We start from the raw sequence: 21,212 nt of genomic DNA on the forward strand, positions 1-21,212 counted from the left end.
GAGCCGCGGGGAAACGGAGACAAGGAGACGCCGCCACCTCCGGCGCCCCGGCCCTGCGCCCGCAGCATGCCCGCCGCGGAGCCGAGAGCCGCCCTCCTCCTGCAGCTCGCGGAGGCGACGCCGCCGGCCTCCGGGCCACCGCTGCGAGGGTAGCGGGGCCGGAGTCGGCTCTCGAGGCTCGGCGAGGCGGGCGGAGCTGGAGGAGGAGCAGGCATCCTCCGCGGCGCGGCGGGCGGCGGCCCTGCTGCCCGGCGCGCCCATGGCCCGGGAGCACGGAGAATGCGAGCCGCGTTGCGCGGCCGCAGCCCAGCTCCGAGCCGCTTGCCCGGAGCCCCCCAAAGCTGCCTGCGTCGCTGCCGGCCCCCAGTTGCGAGCTCCCGGCCACTGGCTGCGCTAGGACCCACGGCCGCCGGCCGCGAAGGGGTGGTGGCCCGGGAGCAGCGGGAGCTAGAGGGCCCGGGAGCTGGGCGCCGGCCGGAGTCCAGCGCGGCATGCAGCTGCGGGCTCCGGTCCCGGCGTGAGGGTTGTCCGCGCGGGGCCCCACCATGGCTGGCAAGGACAGTGGCAACCTGAAGACGGTGAGGCTGTGGCGGGACGCCGCCCTGCGCGCCAGGAAGCTGCGGAGCAACCTGCGCCAGCTCACGCTCAGCTGCCCGGGGGCCGGAGGCGACCCACTGGAGTCCCCCGACGCCCCCCAGCTGGTGCTGCCCGCCAACATCGGGGACATCGAGGTGCTGAACCTGGGGAACAACGGCCTCGAGGATGTGCCTGAAGGTCTGGGGTCAGCTCTGGGCAGCCTTCGCGTCTTGGTCCTGCGCAGGAACCGCTTTGCCCGGCTGCCCCCTGCGGTGGCGGAGCTAGGCCACCACCTTACCGAACTGGACGTAAGCCACAACCGGCTGACCATCCTGGGAGCTGAGGTGGTGAGCGCCCTAAGGGAGCTGCGTAAGCTCAACCTGAGCCACAACCAGCTGCCGGCCCTGCCTGCCCAGCTGGGTGCCCTCGCCCACCTGGAGGAACTGGATGTCAGCTTCAACCGGCTAGCGCATCTGCCAGATTCCTTCTCCTGCCTCAACCGCCTGCGTACCCTTGATGTGGACCACAACCAACTCACCGCCTTTCCCCAGCAGCTGCTGCAGCTGGCTGCCCTGGAGGAGCTGGACGTATCCAGCAACCGGCTGCGAGGCCTACCTGAGGATATCAGTGCCCTGCGTGCCCTCAAGATTCTCTGGCTTAGCGGGGCCGAGCTTGGCACGCTGCCCAGCGGCTTCTGTGAGCTGGCCAGTTTGGAGAGCCTCATGTTAGACAACAACGGGCTACAGGCTCTGCCCGACGAGTTCAGCCGTCTGCAAAGGCTCAAAATGCTCAACCTCTCTTCCAACCTCTTCGAGGAGTTCCCTGCCGCGCTGCTGCCCCTGGCTGGTCTGGAGGAGCTCTATCTCAGTCGCAATCAGCTCACCTCAGTGCCCTCTCTTATCGCTGGGCTGGGCCGGCTTCTCACCTTGTGGCTGGATAATAACCGCATCCGGTACCTGCCAGACTCCATTGTGGAACTGACTGGCCTTGAGGAGCTGGTGCTTCAGGGCAACCAGATCGCTGTTCTGCCTGACAACTTCGGCCAGCTCTCCCGGGTAGGTTTGTGGAAAATCAAGGACAACCCACTGATTCAGCCCCCTTATGAAGTCTGCATGAAAGGCATCCCTTACATCGCTGCCTATCAGAAGGAATTGGCTCATTCTCAGCCAGCGGTGCAGCCCCGTCTCAAGCTGCTCCTGATGGGCCACAAGGCTGCAGGCAAGACCCTGCTTCGACACTGCCTCACTGAGGACAAAGTGGAAGGAGGGCAAGGAGCAGGGGACAAGGAGAAGAGCTACCTGCCTTTCCCTCCCCTTGGGAGTAAGGGCATCGAGGTGACCAGCTGGACCGCGGATGCGTCCCGGGGCCTTCGGTTCATCGTGTATGACTTAGCCGGTGATGAAAGCTACGAGGTGATACAGCCCTTCTTCCTCTCCCCAGGGGCCCTGTATGTGCTCGTGGTCAACTTGGCCACCTATGAACCTCGCTGCTTTCCTACGACCGTGGGCTCTTTCTTGCATCGCGTGGGGGCCCGCGTGCCTCACGCGGTGGTGTGTATTGTGGGTACACATGCGGACCTGTGTGGGGAGCGGGAGCTCGAGGAGAAGTGTCTGGACATTCACAGACAGATTGCCCTGCAGGAGAAGCATGATGCAGAGGGTCTAAGCCATCTAGCTAAGGTGGTTGATGAGGCCCTGGCTCGGGACTTCGAGCTGCGCTCTGCCAGCCCCCATGCGGCCTACTATGGTGTTTCAGACAAGAACCTTCGGAGGCGCAAGGCCCATTTTCAATACCTGCTTAACCACCGGCTGCAGATCCTCTCGCCCGTGTTGCCTGTTAGCTGCAGGGACCCCCTCCAACTGCAGCGCCTTCGAGACAAGCTGTTCTCTGTCGCCGAGCACCGAGAAATCTTTCCCAACTTACACAGAGTCCTGCCTCGATCCTGGCAGGTCCTGGAGGAACTGCACTTCCAGCCACCTCAGGCACAACGACTGTGGCTAAGCTGGTGGGACTCTGCCCGCCTGGGCCTGCAGGCAGGTCTGACTGAGGACCGGCTCCAGAGTGCCCTTTCCTACCTGCATGAGAGCGGCAAACTGCTCTACTTTGAGGACAGCCCGGCCCTCAAGGAGCATGTCTTCCACAACCTCACCCGCCTCATTGACATCCTCAATGTCTTTTTCCAGAGAGATGCGTCTCTGCTGCTGCATAAACTGCTCCTAGGGACCAATGGGGAGGGGGAGGGGGAGGGGGAAAGTTTCCCCACTATAGCGGTGCCCGTGCCGGGTCAGGACCCACTCCGGGCCACCCAGCTGCATCATTATGTGGAAGGCTTTCTGCTGCACGGGCTTCTGCCAGCCCACATTATTCGATTGCTGCTCAAGCCTCATATCCAGGCCCAGCAGGACTTGCAGCTCCTGCTGGAGCTCTTGGAGAAGATGGGACTCTGTTACTGCCTGAATAAACCCAAAGGCAAGCCTTTGAACGGCTCCACAGCCTGGTACAAGTTCCCGTGCTACGTGCAGAATGAGGTACCCCACGCGGAGGCCTGGATTAATGGCACCAACCTAGCCGGGCAGTCTTTTGTCGCTGAACAGTTGCAGATCGAATACAGTTTTCCCTTTACGTTTCCGCCGGGATTGTTTGCCCGTTACAGTGTCCAGATCAACAGCCACGTGGTGCACAGGTCGGATGGGAAGTTTCAGATCTTTGCCTACAGAGGGAAAGTTCCTGTGGTGGTGAGTTACAGACCTGCCAAGGGGGTCCTGCAGCCGGACACCCTGTCCATCGCCAGCCATGCGTCCTTACCAAATATATGGACCGCATGGCAAGCCATCACCCCTTTGGTAGAGGAACTGAATGTCCTACTTCAGGAATGGCCCGGACTGCACTACACTGTGCACATCCTCTGTTCTAAGTGCCTTAAGAGAGGGTCACCAAATCCACACGCTTTCCCAGGTAGGCGGACAGGGGGTTTGTGATTCTCTGATGGGCTTGTCTTATGTTGTGTTTTGGAGACTTTTGCTTCTCAGTTGGCACGAATATTTCTGTAGCCTCATAGACTTTCCAGGAAAGCCTTTCAAGGTAAGTCAAGGGCGAATGGCCAGGTAAAACACTGTGGCGAGCGTCACTCTCTTCTAATAGGGAGTCTCCAACTGCCAGACTTACACATTCCCAACTCGCCGTTGTTATTCTATGCAATCAGCCGCATTTGCAGAAGGCAATCTCAGGTGATTGCACAGAGGCCGGGATGAGTGTTACGTTAGACCTGTCTGAGCCTCCGTTCTCATAGGCCTTAGACACACGTCCATCAGAGGGAGGAGGAGCCGGAGTCTGTGTTGGTGGTCATATTCTTTTGTTTAAAGTCCTTGTGCAACGGGCAAGTCAGAGTTAGGACTGGCTTTTCCTGAGAAATCCGAGGAATGTTCTGTAATCGGGGTGAGTGATGGTCGCGTAGTCTGTAATTGTATGCCTGCCTCTTGAGAGTGCAGACTTGACCAGCTCCAGAGAGAGAGAGGGGGGGGAGGGGGGGGGGAGGGAGAGAGGGGGAAGACTCACTTCTCTAAAGGGAGTTTCCTCTGACATTTCCTGGCAATTCTGAGCTCTGTGGACATTGTAAGATAGATTCTCAGTACATGGGGCTTTCTGAAGGCAGTTTTTAAGTGAACGAAGGGAAAGCAAGAAAAGAAAACCAAGAGCTTCCTAGGATGTGTCTTCCCGATAGTTTTTTTTTTTTTCTTTTTTCCTTTTGTAAAACAGTTACAGGTGAATGAGAGAATTCGAGAACTAATTTGTTTAAGCTTTAAAGCAAGCAAGCAAGCCTCATTTTAAAAGCAATTTTAGAGGTTCAGCATCACCGAGAACAGAAAGTCTGGGCTTCCCACCCGACCCCCGACCCCCCACAAGCGTAAGTCTTCCATCGTCAATCTTCATTCTCTGTACAGGACCAGACAATTCGCTCCATCCCACCGCCCTCTGGAGCAAATCCTCACCTGGAATCCCTAGCTTGCATTAGTGATCCCTCTGGGTGTTCATTCTTGTGGGTTTGGACAATTGTGTAATGAATGACTCCTGTCCATCCTTGTAATGTTATCTAGGGTAGTTTCACTACCCTAATTAAAAAAAAAAAAGTCCTTTGTGCTCCTTTATCTCTTCCTACCTGTCCTGGAAACTCCAGGCCTTTCTACTGCTCTGTCTGGGAGATTTCCCACCTGCCCCCAGTCCTGGTTAATTAGTCTCAAGCCTTTAGCTAGGAACTGTTTCCTTGTCATTTGAGGCTCTTTAACAGCTGATTTGTGTGCTGTCCCCTGGTCAATAGCATTACAAGCATCCTTAGCACAAATCCTGTAATAGGGCCACCGAGAGCCCTTCTCACTTAGGTCCCCCATCGCCCAGGGTAGGTTGAGGGGTGACAAATGGGAAGAGTGAATGCCACTCTGATTTCTGTCTTGGCCTGACGAGCACCTAGAATGCATCTTGTAACAGTCCCGGAAGAAAAAGGACACCAGCATTTCCGAAGGCAATGTCTTTCCGGTGCCCTAGATCTAGGCTTAATTCTTCAGTTTGAAAAAAGCCACCATATTGGCTTACCAGAGAGTGGAGCCAACCATTCTGTGCGATTATCCGGTGTCTTGTGGCTGGCGTGTTTGCCACTGGGTTTTATTCACGGAAGGTAAACACCTTCCCTACTGAGTTACCAAGTTGTACAAAGGGATGGGGAGCCCTGTCCTCGCAGGGTGGGTACTCAGCTGAAAGAGTTCTCTGAAACCAGTTCTCGCTTAATGCAGAGATAGAGTGGGAATTAAATTGGTACCACACACACCAAAGGGAAGGGCATAGGTTATTGAACAAGGACCAGCCGAGCCTGAGGGATTCTGCTAAGAAGACACTGAGGCTGGTATGACCTCTGCCCCCACCTCCACTCTTTACGTTTTCACTTCTGTTGCCTGTGGAGCTTGCAGGGAGATGGCTAGACAAAGGACAGGAGCCGGCTTGTTCCTTCATCCGCCTTTTTCCGTTGCCACCATCGGCTGGCAATCCAGGTTACAAAGGAAGACATTACCTCTCAACGTTGAGACAGGGAAAGAGAACAGTTGTAAGAACACACATCTCTATGGAGAAATATGCCAGCAGTTGTTTTTTTTATAACATACATGGAATGTTTCTATCTGTAACAAAAAGATTTCTTTCCCCTCTCCTATTTTTTCTGGGATTCCCATCCAATTTAGTAACTGTCACAATTCTGAAAGATCTGCTAAGAACTACAAGTAATAAAATCTAGACTATCACGTGGGAGAAATGATGACATTGGATGTTCAGTTATGAGAGGACATACCCTTAGGTGATTAAAACATGTTTCAGTTTGGCAGAAGCTTTAGTCTATCTGTAGCTCTCTGTCTTTCTATGGAGTAATTTGCTTTTTAGGGACAGAAAATTGGAGACTTCCTTTTACACTTGATTAAAGTATCAGGTTCTCTTTTAAACTCTTTGGGTTTGTTTTTGGTTTTTTGGTTTTCTTTTTGTTTTTTGTTTTTTGTTTTTGTCTCCCTGGGGATGTTAAGTGCGTTTCCCATGTTGCCTGGTACCATTCAGCAGAAACCTTCTCCCATTAAAACCTTTTAAAATGTTCTTATATGGAAAAGCCATTCTAGCCTTGCCCAACTGCCTTCTCTGGCAAGAGCTGCTTAGCTGGCTGAATGATGCGGAGCTGGCGTTCTCTTGCTTTGATTTTGGAGATCTGTAGCCAGCCACCATGGATTTAAAATTTCTCGTGGGCGAGGTCCAATCACACTGTCAATGAGATTACAGATTTTACTTAAGATTTATTTCCTATAGATTTTATACAAGACAATTGGACTGACCTATAAGAGTGAGTTAAGATTTATTTATTTATTTAGTCTGTGTGGATGTTTTATCTGCATGTCTGTCTGTCTGTCTGTCCAGTAGAGAATGTGGGATGCCTGGAAATGGAGTTACAGATAGTTGTGAGCAGCCTTGTGGGTGTTGGGAATTGAACCCTGGTACTTCAGAAGAGGAATCAGTGGCCTTAACTGCTTGGCCATGTCGCCAGCCCTCCGGAGTCCTTCCAGAAACCGAGACAGGTCTGTAGGATGCTTATGTGTTGCTGTAGCTCGGCAGGTAAAGACACTTGTCTTGCAGTCCTAGCACCTGAGTCACCTGAGTTCCACCCCCAGAACCCATGAAAAGGTAGAAGGTTGAATGGGGCCTCCACACATGTGCACAAAACAATCATTTTCCAGACTATCACTGAATATCTAATGCTTTCTCTAGGTGCAGATTCCGCCTATACCCACCACCCTCTTCCATTCCTACCCTGTAATTGGTCCTGGGCTCTCATTCCCACAGTGCACTGTTCTTCCTACGGAATGTTTATTCATGTTTTTATCTTCTCTTCTGTCAGTATCACTTAAACCAGAATGGTCAGCCTCCTGAGGTCGGCTGACCTGATGGACTAAGTGGCTACCACATTGGACCACAGCAAGATTGCCATACATTGATAACATTCCTGCAGTCGAATGATAGCTTTGTGGTTTTGAGTTGAAAGAATCTCTCTTAGTCTAGGTGACTTTGAATATAAGTTTTCATTCATATTCAAATATTTACCCTCCAAATTATGAGTGATAATTTTAAATAAGCAGGAAGCAATCCAGTAAGCTTAATTATCTGGTTTTCCTTAATCTTGGCCACGCCCATTCACACAGAGCCTTTCCATATCTCAAAAGTACCCTTTGCTTCTTCATTTTTTTTTTTTTTTGCACCTAGTGTGTGCCTGTCAGACTGTATGTAACCTGTCTTACCTTGTATGCCTGTCAGACAGTGTGTACCTGTCTAACTGTATGTACTAGTCTGAATGTGTGAACTTGTCCCATAGTGTGTGCCCATAGGACAATGTATGTCTACCTGATAGTGAGGGCCCATATGATGGTGTATGCTTGTCTGATAGTGTGTACCCATCTGACTGTGTGTCTGGCTACGTGTACCTGTCTGACAGTGTGTGCCTGTCTGTTGTACATATACAACTGTGTGCGCCAGTCTGACTGTGCGCCAGTCTGACTGTGTGCTAGTCAGACTATATGTCCTGGTCTGAGTGTGTTTGAGTATCTGATGGTGCATATCTGTCTGTCTGGTGCTTAGCATATTTCTCTGTTTCCAGGAGTGGTTGCCTATGTCTTACTGTTTTCTTGATTAGACTGTTCCCTTGCTTCCTCTAAGCAGAGACCTGCCTGAGGCTCTGTGGTCCCTGGAAGCCTCTCAGGTGCTCCCTGAGTGACTGGTGCTTTGTGTGAAGAATCTCTTTGTTGTACTGTCAAGTTCCCAGGTAGTACCGGATGGTGATCCTGCCCTGGCATGCTCCCTCCTCTCAGATGTCCTAGCTCTCCTGCTGGGCCCGGACCACAGCTCTTGAATGGGTCCTTCACTTTGACTGCTGAAGCGAAGCAAAGTTCTTGCCTTATTATATCTACATTTTACAATTACTGGAATCCGAGCATGACCTAGTTGCTTGGACTGAATTAGTCATTGTTTCTGAACTCCATAAAGCTTATTCAATATCTTTTTTAGCTTCACTGTATTAATATTGATACCCCTGGGTTTTTATTTTTATAAACAGGCCTCATTAAACGCTGTAGGACTTTTGCTCTGCTAAAAAAAAAGAAAAACCCGAATGTCGTAGGAAAAAGAAATGTTGTGCAGAATACAGTTTAAAGACTGGGAGGTCTACAGAGTGCTCACATTATGTTAAGGTATAGGAGTTTATGCTGCAGTTCTAGGCTGTTCTCTAAAAGGCAGTCCCTGCTCAGGTACTTGAGAACTTCCCAGAGTAAGACCTTTTGTTTGGTACTCACAGTTTATGTGGTGGCCTGCCTTCTGCTCCTCTCCCTGCCTGGTTAGCCTGCTTCTTTCTCATTCACTTCATCTTATATCTAACACGAGGATGGGTGCCCTCAGGGATCTAGATCCGGGCATGGATCTAGAATAATAAAGCTTTTCCCATGGCTGGGAGGAAGAGCCCGTTGCCCACTGCACAGGAAAGGGTGTGTGGGAAGGGCCAGTTCTGGAGTGGGTGTTTTTGGTAGTCCTCCCTGATTTGGTTCTTAATTCTTGCCTCCCCATTGGGAGCGCCGTGATGAAAGACTCGGCAGCCATCATTGATGGGCTTCTGTTTGAGTTGTTGAAAATCATGGCACGTGCTGGCCAAGTCTTGACCCCCTCTTGTCACCTGCAGCTCCGTGCCAGTCTCTGTGGTGGAAGTACACAGGAAAGTCTATTTGGGGCAGGCTCAGCCAGCCAGGCCTTAGGTCTCTCAGGCTCAGACTTTCTGACATGAAACCAATTGCTGGGAGTTAGGTGCGCCATTTTGTCTTTCTCTGGGGGTTGGTGGTCTTTCCCTCAGAGGAAGTAAAAGCACACTGGTATTTTCCAGTGCTGCTCTGGCCTTAGTGAAACTGACCTTCTTCTCCTCAGAAGGACTGACAGGAGTCTCATATACACCCACAGAATGCATGTGACCAACCCATGAAACTTAAAAGACTCCCCCCTTCCCCAGTCCTTCTCTGAGGAATGGTACTGTGTCTCAGGGACTCTTCTTCCGCCTTCTGTTGTTTCCTGGCAGCCGGCTGGGTAGCACCGGAAATGACTGAGCATATGGGAGGGACTCCACGGCCATTGTTTCTGTGGGGTGAAGACATTGTGTTATCTCTGATTTCTTGCAAGTGGATTTTGGGTTGTTTCTGGTGTGCTCTGTCTCCAAGTGTATATGTTGAAGTTTACCATGGGGTTTTGGGTTTTGTTTGTCTTCTTCCCTTTTGAATATAATCTCTAGCTCTCACAAAAATAAATGGAGAAGGGACAGATGAACAGGATACCTCACTGAGTATGTCAGAGTTGGCTGCCCAAAGCCTTCTGCTATCTGACCTTATGTTTAGCCCCTAGGGTACCGGTGGCTCTTCCTCCCAAAGCTGGGTTGTCTTAATTCATCCTCCCCTGATTGGCTCAGACCTTCCCCTTAACTTTGACTTCTATGGTGGGGGAGCAGGTTCAGTGATAGAGGAACACGAACCCATGATTAGTGGGAGTGGAATGGGTACAGGAAGGAAGATTTTGTTTTTCCATTGGCGTTACCTTCTTGCAGGTAATGTTGCTTCCCAGAATTCCACCCTGGATTCAGCCTATTGACTGGAGATCAAGGGAAGGCCCTGGTGGAGTGGCTGCCTGTGGTAGAGACAAGCCCATGTGCACTGCATACTTGGCAGCTGCCTCGGTAACAATTCCCAGATATCCTTGCCAGCAGGCTGACTTATTTGTAGAGAATGAGAAGGAAAATTTTGGAGTTATTTTTATTTTTGGCAGTAAGTGCTCAAAAAAACATTTATTTCTTCAGTGTAATGTCCTAGCTGGAAACACCAAGGCTTGCTTGTTTGTTTTGTTTGTTTGTTTTTAAAGAATAAATAAGGGAGGGGTGTCTGACACCAGCTTTCTCTAGAACAAGACACCCATGAAAGATAGAGAATGCAAACGTTGTGGGCCACAGTGGGGTGATGGGCAGGATGGTCATCCTGGGCTGCAGTGGGGTGTGGTGGGCAGGATAGTCATCCCGGGCCGCAGTGGGGTGTGGTGGGCAGGGTAGTCATCGCGGGCTGCAGTGGGGTCTGATGGATAGGGTGGTCATCGCGGGCCGCAGTGGGCTGTGGTGGGCAAGATGGTCATCCTGGGCCGCAGTGGAGTCTGATGGGCAGGATGGTCATCACGGGCCGCAGTGGGGTGTGGTGGGCAGGATAGTCATCCCGGGCCGCAGTGGGGTGTGATGGGCAGGGTGGTCATCGCGGGCCGCAGTGGGGTGTGGTGGGCAGGATGGTCATCGCGGGCCGCAGTGGGGTCTGATGGGCAGGGTGGTCATCGCGGGCTGCAGTGGGATGTGGTGGGCAGGATGGTCATCCCGGGCCGCAGTGGGGTGTGATGGGCAGGGTGGTCATCCGGGGCCGCAGTGGGGTGTGATGGGCAGGGTGGTCATCCGGGGCCGCAGTGGGATGTGGTGGGCAGGGTGGTCATCCCGGGCCGCAGTGGGGTGTGATGGGCAGGGTGGTCATCCGGGGCCGCAGTGGGGTGTGATGGGCAGGGTGGTCATCCGGGGCCGCAGTGGGATGTGGTGGGCAGGGTGGTCATCGCGGCCGCAGTGGGGTGTGGTGGGCAGGGTGGTCATCCGGGGCTGCAGTGGGGTGTGATGGGCAGGGTGGTCAGAGGATCCAAGCGGCTTTGTTGGATGCCAGATGCCTGGAGGCTCTCCCTGCTTGCTTCTGGAAAGTTCCAGCTGGTCCACACCTTAGCCTCGGGCATCCAGGCCATCCACACTTCTCACAGTCTGTGCAGAGGCACTTGCTAACAGAGCGTGTTTTGGGGTGGGGTGGCTTCATGAGTTAAGAACGTCGTTGCGTGGCAAGGCTTGCTGCTCTTTGTTTCTTGTGCCCCTCCTCCCTTCCCTTCTCCTCTCACCCTTCTCCTCCTCCCCTTCCCCCACCCCTTTTCTTCCCTCCCCCCTCCCCGTTCCCTTCTTTCCCTCTCCCTCTTCCCTCCCTTTCTCTTCCTCTCATCACCTTTTCCCTCTTCTTTCCTCTTCCTCTCCCTCCTCTAAAGGTGAAATTTATCAAATATAAGATCAACCGTTTTTAAGTGAACAATTCCCTGGTATTTCCGACCTTCACAGAACTGTGGAAGCATGACCTTCAAGCCAAGAGCTTGTGTGGGCAAGGAGCACCGAGGAGGAGGCAGGGCTGGGCCCCCTCCCTGGGCCATGGAATTCTTCCTGGGAATTCTTCCACCTTGCTCTGGGTGATGACTTTCTTTGCAGGGCATGGCTTAAGGGTTTGTTTGGGTGCTTTTCCATTAACTGGACATCTCTCTCACGGCCATATTGGGATCCTCTTGTCAGGGTTAGTGAGTTTGGCAGGTAGTTTACTCTGGTGTGTGTGTGTGTGTGTGTGTGTGTGTGTGTGTGTGCTCACCCACACTGACCCACATAAGATGACAAAGATCACTTGGGAGAGAGGCTGTGGAATTACTATTTTCAGCATAGAGTTTATGATCTTTTTTTTTGTACATTTTGAGTGATATGCCCAGAGTGCTTGGTCCTTAGGCCACAGATAAGGTAAGCTGGTAAGGGTTGGGAATATTTCATTATTGGGATATTACCACACAAGACAAGTTACCAGCTTGAGTCTGTCACCAGTCACTTTTGAATACGTCCTGTACACAGACATCTGAGCTGGACTGGGAATTTTAGGAGAATAAAATAAAATGCACTCCGTTGGCCATGAGATCTTAACATGATGATTGGCCCTTCATTTATGGAATCTGACTCTCTAGAGAGAATATTGTTTGTGTTTGTGAGATGTCTGGCTTCTCATTTTTCTAGGGGGGAAAATCCGCCCATTTAAAAAGAAACCGACTCCCCGTCTGAATTTACTTGATGAGGAAGGATAGGTAGAAAGGATGGATTCTCAGTTGACTCAGAGTCTGGATCCTTTGCTGCAGGAAATCCCAGGCAGAGCCTGAGAGACTGATGGAACCACCACCACCATCAGCAGCAGCATCCACACCAGCATCATCACCAAATCTTCCTGAACCCTTTCAAAGCTGATCATCTCTTTTGAGGGAAAGTTCCCTTTGTTCTAAGGATCACTGCATTCTTGGTTATTTATTTGCTCCTCCTTTGGAAGGATCAAGGCCATCAGTCATTTCCAGACTCCGAAGACAGCACCAATTAATGTGGGTGTTGTCAAGCATATGTGACTGCTACTTACAGGTTTCTTTGTTGAGGGAGGCTCTGTTGAGATGCTTTCCTATTATTAGCCTATTAAGTGTTGAGAGATGCAAAGAGTTAAACATCTCAGATCCTCCCCACTCCCAGGATGCATCATCTCAGATACCCACTGTTCCCAGGATGAGTCATGCGCCCTTGACATGGTGTTAGAACTATATGCTAGCAGTGGTGAATTAGGGGTGGTAAGTAGCACAGCCTTTCCTTCATTGAAAGGAGAGAGCTTAAGAATGGTTGTGGAAGTGATGGAGAGGTGGCTCAGTGGGTAGCGTGAGGACCTGGCTTAGGATCCCAGTAACCATGTAAAAAGCTACTTGTCTTAGCCATGCAGCTGCAATCCCAGCTGTGAGGCGGTACAGAAAGGAAGATCCCTGGGATTTGTTGGCCAGCTAGTCTTGCACACACACCCACACATACTCACATACCCCACACACTCACACACACATACACACACATTCACACGTGTACTCGCCACCCCACACCCACACCCACTCACACACACACATACACACACATTCACACGTGCATCCCCCACACCCACACCCACTCACATATACATTCACATGCACATACACTCACACACCTCCATACACACTGACACCCTGCCCACTCACATGCACACACACTCACACGCACTCACACACATACACACACGCACTCACACACACATACCCCCCACATACACTCACACACACTCACACACACACACTCATACACACATTCACATGTACACGAACTCACACACATTCACACCCCCACACCCTCACACACTCACATACACACACACACACACACATCATTGTGTCTGTCATTGAAAGGAATGTGGTTGGAGGACACCAGGAGACGGAGCTTGTGCTGAATTTTCAGCACACTCAAGAGTCCTCAAGTGGGGGATCTCATTTAGATCCCTGGTAACCCTATGAGGTAAAGATCACTGGGCCCTCGATTTTCCAGTGGAGATTAGCTTTGGCTGGTAAGTGACCTCTTTAGGAGCACTCTGGGTGTGGGCTAGCCTTTCATCTCTCAGGTTAGCTCCTTAGCAGGCAGCTTGCAGAGAATGTCTTCCATATCACTAATAGCTGGGCCTGCAGTATGGAGTCGCAGAGGTCATGGCCAGGGGTGTGAACCACAAGGAAGATATGCTGTGGTAGTGGCCGCAAGGTCACTCTGCAGCTGAGTGTTAGAGATAGTTTCCAGGTGACCGCAGGAAGAAGGAAGTGGGAAGTAGCTCTCAGTAGGTGAAGGGGGCTGAAGGCCTAGGTGGTTCTGATGTAGATTGTGTGCTCAAAATATTTAGCATTTAGGAGTTATGATAAGGAAGAGGGTTCTTTATTTAAGTGTCATTTGGGGACCAGACATCTTTGGGCCCCAAAGACTCTTGATGGCCCTTGAATTAGACCACCTAAGCACTGCTTCCAGCATAGCCTCGGCAACTGGGCAGCGCTCTGCTGAGCCCTGGAAGATATCTGCAGCTGTGTCAGTGGAAAGGTAGCCTCAGATGATCTGTAGGGGACTCGGTGTCCAAGTGTGACCACTCCCTCCAGGTCAGAGTACAGGGAAGAAAGGGCCATTGGTTATCCCCACAGCACGAAGGCCGGATGCCTCAGCAATCCACAGGGACTGTGTGTGAGCACATTGATTTTCCTCACTGTAAATCTTACCGTGACAGACCCTGAGAAAAGCAATTTGAATTTAACACAAGTATTTAGCTGTGAGCCCTTACGTCTCTGCTCTCTTTATGTATTGCTTGTAACTCTAGAGTAAATGAAAGTGCAACTGACTTTAATTAAGTTTGCTTCTCAGTACCCTGTTCTATGCATAGCATTCATTTGGGCGTAACTGACTTCAGGAAGTCAGGGTTTCTTGCACTGATCACTCGGTTACTGCTTGAATCTTCCCGGTTATTGCTTGACTCTTCCCGTCTTTCTTTGCCTGTCATTTTACTAAATATACTGTTGCCCTTCGACTGAAACACTTAGATGTTCAGGATATTATATATATATATGGTTTGTATTCTTTCTGCTTTGATTTGAAACATAGGATTTATGTTGCTTTTTAAAGTTGAAACATTCTGGGCTGATAAGATGGCTCAGTGGTAGAGGTGATTGGCGTGCAAGCCTGAAGACCTGAGTTCAATCCCTGGAACCGAAGTAAAAGTGGAAGGAGAAAATGAAGTCCACAAGGACATCCTCTGATGTCTATATGTTGGAGCATGTGCTCATTCTACTACTGCTACTACTACTATAACACACACACACACACACACACACACACACACACACACACACACACCCCATAATAATAAAATTAAATTAAAAACGAAAAGCAAGGAGGTTTTTTTTTTTTTTAATAACTGTAAAATCGAAGCATTCTAATACACTGGTCAGTTGGCTGTGGATAGCTAGGCTCTGCTGTTTTAGCACCTGTCAGCTGTGTGCCTTTGGGAGTCACAATAGTGTTTGTCCTGTGGGGTGGTCCCAAGGGCTGAGTTAATGCACATGGATTGCCTCGAAGGATGCTTCATACATGATTAGAACTCCGAAGAGTTCAACTGCTGCTGGACCTACCATTTTCCAGAAGATACAAACTTTCACATGTGTATTTGGAAATCTGATAAGCCTGTAGGTAAAATCCTCTTCTTCCTCCTCCTCTTCCTCCTCTTCTTCCTCCTCTTCTTCCTCTTCCTCCTTTTTCTCCTCCTCTTCCTTCTTCTGCTCTTCCTCCTCCTTTTTATATATAGTGGGGGCATGACAGAATCCAATCTTGTAGAAATGAATTTCGTCCATATTATAACAGAAATTTGGAGGGGAGAGGGGAAGAGGACCACTCACAGCTGGCATGGTCCATAACCATCCCACTGTTTCTCTCAGCTCCTCCTTTAAGCTTAGTTTCTTAAAATATGGATTTAGTTCAATGTATAAATAATTTAAATATTGATTTTTTCTAAAAAACTAAGCTATTTTCCACTACATTTCAGGTTTTTTTTTTTTTTTTTTAACTGCACAACAAGGGTGAGTGCTTGCATAATAGTTAGAAAGGCCATTTTCTCTGTTTGTTAACCGTGCTCCCTTGGCTTAGCCATGGGAACACTCACCTTTTATTGTAATTCTGGGATGAACTTTTCTCTATTTCACTGGTATTCCCCCATCCCCCTGTAGTTTTGAAACTTTTACCAGGAGGTCCTCAAGTTTGCAGCAAATCTCCTGTTTTGGCCTTCTGAGTTTAGGATTATAGGCCTGAGGTACCACACCTGGCTTGGTTGTATTTCTTTGTGAAAGGTTTTTGCTTGTTTTCTTTTCTGTTTGGGGGGGGGGGTGTCATGAACTTTTATCATCCTTCACAGACTTTATAGACAAAAGAACATATTAGAGTTGTGTGAAAACTCAATTCAGGGTTGTACGCGTCATTGTATGTACACACATGGGAGCTGGGAGCCGCTCTGTCCTCACAGCAGGGGCAGCGGGAGCTCCTCAGATGTTTGTCTGCAGACAGCCCTGGGCACATTGGAGCAAACCACCGGGCAAGGCTATAGCATTCCTTCAGGAGGATACCTGACCTTTGTAGCTGCAGCAGCTGGGCAGGTGTAGGAGCTGCAGTATGTGTGTGTGTGTGTGTGTGTGTGTGTGGTCTGTGTCCAACATCTGTGAGTCCATGTCCAAAGGAACCAGCAAAACTCCACCCTGCTCTTTTGGAAGGCATGTTACAAGAGTTTGTCATTTGGGCAGTTGTTCCCAAGGTGGGGTTGGGGAGTGACAGGCAAGAATGTCGTGGTCTCAGAGCGTGTTTGCAGTTTTCTGCTACCTGTCGGATCTCTTCCCCAGGCTTCCTGTCTACAGGCTGTCATCCTAACAGTGTGCTGATATTTAATGGGAAACAGCACCTTGCCGGTGATTCAGAGGTCTAATTAGTGAGGATGTTCATTCGCATGCATGCTGCCTAATGATGTTGCCATTTTTCTGAGTTTTCAGATAATATCTTTTTGGCATCATCTTACTGGCTCTCAGCTTAAAAAAATATCGCAGTGCTTTATCAGTTTGGATTAACTCTTCATATGTCTTCGTTGCATTTACAACCCTTTTCCAGCTTGTTTGACTTTTTGATTCTCTAAAAATTCTTGATTTGGGTTTTAAAAATTTCACTATAATTGACTTCTTAGAGGACTGAAAATCTGTAGCGTCATTGCAGAGAAATCACACAATGATTCTTTGCTCCCGGGACTTTAGCAATTAGAAATCTGCATAGTAAATTCGATAGCAGAAGCCACGCCCACCATCATCCACCTCACTTCTTTTGATTTGTACAGTGTTTCTTGTGGTATCTTTCAGGTATGATAAAACACGTGTCTGCATGTATTTAACCTGAAAGGGGGTCAGATATGCTTGTTTTGCACCTTGCATTTGAGTACTTAACAAATATTTGGGGGGGGGGGGGCTGGGGAATTTGAAGGACAGCTCAAAGGGGAAGAACATGTATGACTCTGCCAGAGTTCAATTCCTAGCACCCACATGAGACAGCTTTCAACCACCTGTAACTCCAACTCTGGGTAAATCCAGCATCTCTGGCCTCCCCAGACACATGAACTCAAGTGCACATACCTGTGCCTACGTGCTATGAAAAAAATCTGTGCTTTGGTAATGTTGTCATAATTGCAGTTTGAAAATAAGCACACGCATATGCAAACTGCCTCTATGTCTGTGGTCTATCTCATACTATTCTGGCCCTTTCTCTACTGTTTAGTTCAGCCCCTGCTGACAGACTTTGGCCTCTTCCATGCTCTTCTCAAGATTTTAAGCTAAGGAAGTTTTCTCCCTTTCAGAGGTTTCTCAGTGAGTGTCTTTTAAAAACGCTTGGAGTTTGTCAGGCTTTCTTTGTGTTCAGAACACTCTGGAGGTGCAATTAGTCAGAATGGTGGGACCAGAGAGAGGCTTGGGAATTCGGAAAGCTCGGCTTTGTGATTTAAAAGGAGGTAATGTTTCTAACTGGCTTCCGTGATGCGTGTTGGAACGCTGTTGCTTTGAGTGTAATTATTCTTTTCACAGCTTAATTCATCTCTTATTGTGCGATGTGGTATTTAGACATAGCCATAATTACAAATCTTGCATGTTTATAAATACGAAGATTACTGATCAAAATAAGACTGTGGCAGCGAGAATAACGCTTGGTCCATGTAAGAAATCAATGGAAAGTAATTGGTGGCAAGCCGTGCCCCACAGACTCAGAACACTGCCTCCGCCTCTCCACTGGGGGCAGGGTGGTGAGTCTGTCCCTCACGTTGCCTTTGGAGTTCCACTCCATCACATTTTTAGACCCAAACTTGGTACGGTATGTACAGAGCCAGTACCAGATGTCTGGCTTGGAATGGGTCTAACCTAGTGCACTCAAGTGTGTTTGCCATGGAATTAAATTCTGTTTTGGTTGCTCCCGGGTTTCAGAGATCACGGGAAGCCAACAACGTCAGACTTGGTTTCTTCAAAAATGTTTTTCACCATATGTTCTTCTTGCCCTGAACAGTACAAAAATCACTGCAGGCCAGGGTGGCTCACATATTCTCTGAACATGCCACAAATAAATATATATATATATATATATATATATATATATATATATATATATATATATAATTATATATGTGTGTGTGTGTGTGTGTGTTCAGTGAGACACTCTGCATGCATGGCATGGCAGAGGTGACTTTGATTCAAGTATGGCTCATGAATTGCATGGGAAGTACTAAAAAAAGAAATGTGAATTTTCCAAAATATGTCGCTGCCAAAACTGCCTCCCCTGTCTGCTGAGAGCTTGGCTGTTTTGTGCCCTGGGATACAGGGGATTAAAAAAAAAAAGGAGGGGGGAACTTTAGAGCCCTTAGTAGCATACATGCATACATCTGTCCCCTTCCCTGATGTGACCGGTACCCAGATGGTTCCTGAGTGGCACAGCTCTGGCCGCCTCTCTCACTATCCCTTTCTTGGGTGAGGCAGGTGTTCTTTTCAGTTTATTTCATGTCTTAAAGCCTCTGCATCTCCTCAAATACAAGCAGGCAGGGCTCAGTTTCACCCTAGCTACTATGTTGCTTCTGTCCTCTGTTCTTGCTGTAAGGGAAGGCAGGCAGGGGTACTGTTTTTTTCTGTTTGGTCCTTTCAGGAATGTGGCTTCTGGCTGTGGCTCTGTTTCAGTTGTAGCCAGCCAGCTTTTGTAGCGACAGTCTGTTCACCTCTGCCGCCTCTTCTCGCGAGTGCTCTGTGGATACTGCTGAGCTTCTCTGGAACGTGCTGCAGTCATGCTTAGCCAAACAGGAGGGCTGGTAAAAATTCCCTTGCCTAGCCAAAACAAACAAACCAAACCAAAAAACCTATATCAACAACAACAGCAACAACAACAATAACAACAAGCCAAAACGGAACAGGTGACTGTTTCTAGGACTAGAGAAATTGCTGTGTCTCCAGCCTCAGGTGTTCTGCAGGGAGCCGCAGGGTCCGGACACTCAAACCACCCATCTTTTACAGTCCATAAACCTTCTGATTTACAGTGCCATTTGTGATGCCAGACACGCTTATTCATGGGGGAATCTCCGTTGAGATCATAGCTCACTAAGAACCAGAGAGGAAGAATGAGGAGGTAGAATGGTGTCCATTGTCCTTTGTTAGAAAAAGAACCCCATTCTTTGGCGGTGGACAAATATTTGCTTTTGAAGAATCTGGTGGTGTGCTGGTGGCTTTGTTCATAGCTGTGCGCAAAACACATGCTCTCTCGATTCTGAGGACTCGGAAGCTCGTGCTCCATGGATCATTTTATGCTTGGAGCCTGGCTGTGTGTGATCCGTGCTTTGAATAGCTTTCTGCTTCATCCCCGCCCCCCACCCTCTGGCCATCACCCGTCCTCTGACCCAGATCATTTCTGTAAAGGATCTGATCTTTGTCTCCAGTCCACATGGTTTCCTATGGAAGTTGACACAGAACAAGTGTCTCTCTCACTGCAGCCAGAGCTGAGGATTGCTCTTGCTTTGTGCTAGTGCAGCACCAGGGAACAGAGCCTTTCCTCGCTTCTTTTCCATTCACATGAAGTCCAGAGTCATGGGGCTGGGCCCTCTAGGAAACTACTTGGCATTCGAAAGTCTCAACTTCAACTGAAACATGAGAGGAAAATTCTCTCAGTTCCTAAGCCTTCATACCCGTGTCGTTATGTCCTTAGAGGTCGTGAGGATTAAATAAACGAATAGGCATCCAGGCCCTTGTATAGTTTCTATTACATGGTAAACACTCAATAAATGTAGGCTAAGAATACTGTGATCTTTGTTCACAGATAAGTAACACTGATACTTGAGAGAGCTAAACACCTTGGCCTACAGCAGTAGCAGAAGCCAGGCTAGGCTGTCCCCCAGAGCCTACAATCTCTATTATTTGTCATAGGGAAAACAGTAGCTTCCACCTGTCAAAAGTGGGGATTCATTGAACAAAGAACAAAACGACAGTGAGAAATGCATGCGGTTGTTTTCGGTGTGGAGACTGGGCTGTGGCATGAGCTAGGGCTCTGTAATGAGGCACAGGGCAGGTCAGGCAGCATCTGAGGAGAATAAAGTGGCAGTCTGGGAAGAAGAGTAGTCAGTAATCAGCCACGGTGCTCTGCAGTCAATTCCAAGGCCCTAGGAGACATGAGAGGCCAAGAAAAGCACCCCTCTGGAGTCAGGTGGGTGGGGCAGGAAAAGGCCCCCAGAAAATGCATGTCGGCAGATTTTCCCAGAGCTCCATGGAGAGGATGAGGGTTGTAGATATGCTAGGTGCTTACGGATCCTGTCACCAACACCTCTCGATGTAAATGTGGTATGGATGTGAGTATTTGATTTACTCCGTTAGAAGAGAACTCTAGGCAGCTCCATGCAATGTTAAAATAAGACCTGGTGCTTTTTTCCCCTGTGAGTGGAAGTCGGTATTGAACAGTCAGCTGGAACCGCTGGCTTTGCCTTTTGTAGACGCTCCGTGTGGAAGATGGATTAGAATGGAGTGAGAGTAAAGTCCATTGGCCACTCGTGCTCATTCAGATGGAATGAATGGAAAAGGCCCAGAGCATCCCTGGGGACCAAGGAAACGGAGGCCAGGATGCTCAGAGGACAGGCAGGAGTTCCTCTGAGTCTTCTGACCCTGGGCACAGCCAGGACCCTCTCTCCAGGCTTCTCTTTAAGTGTCCTTAACTGTCATGGCAAAAGCCAGACCCTTTGATTTGACCATACAGCTGAGGATCAATGCCAACCGCTGTGGGATGAAAACTGGGCCATTTATTAAAAAAAAAAAAAAAAAACAAAAAACAGAAAAGCAGAAGTGATCTGATAACGTTGGTCTCAACAGGACTGCTGACCTAATTGGTTTATTTAGGGTTATTAGCCTCCCCCTCTGATGGATGGCACATAAACTCCAGAAGATTTATGGTCTTAGGTTTGTAAGTGGCCCTACTTCTTAAAATTGGCAGGTTCCTATGGAAATAAGAGACTTTATAAATAGTATCTGGTAACTTTTGCCCGATTTAAAATATGGAAAGGATAAATGATGTCGATAGCTGCTCTCTGAGCATCATGAATTATGTATGTAGCGGGGCCTGTGTTCTTTACGGCTGCTCAGAGCCCGTCTTTTGTTCTAGTGTATTTTCAGCCATGGTGCTTGAAAAGAAGACATCACATCAAGAGCATTGAAGGCGTCTGTTTAGGGTCGGATCATCAGGCTGCTGTCTAACTCACCGTGTTGTTTTTGGTTTTGTTTATGATTTTTTTCATCATCAGATTTGGGGCGGCTGGGAAGAGGGGCTGTGGGCTGTTGAC

At 49.1% G+C, this 21,212-nt stretch overlaps 1 protein-coding gene across 6 annotated transcripts in view; it reads left to right on the plus strand.

Annotated features, from left to right (window-relative positions):
* Positions 1-459: 459 nt before the first annotated feature.
* The window catches only part of Mfhas1 (multifunctional ROCO family signaling regulator 1), an 87,707-nt gene continuing 66,954 nt past the window's right edge, over positions 460-21,212 (plus strand). For all 6 annotated transcript variants that reach the window (XR_007974101.1, XR_007974100.1, XR_007974102.1 and 3 more), the window contains exon 1: positions 460-3,531. Coding sequence is in view for 3 of the 6 variants with exons in the window: in XM_052162026.1 (XP_052017986.1) it covers positions 546-3,531 (2,986 nt within the window). In the remaining 3 variants the exon portion in view is untranslated. The remainder of the gene's footprint in view (positions 3,532-21,212) is intronic.

This window comes from Apodemus sylvaticus, chromosome 18 (assembly GCF_947179515.1).
Source record: "Apodemus sylvaticus chromosome 18, mApoSyl1.1, whole genome shotgun sequence".
Classification (NCBI taxonomy): Eukaryota; Metazoa; Chordata; class Mammalia; order Rodentia; family Muridae; genus Apodemus; species Apodemus sylvaticus.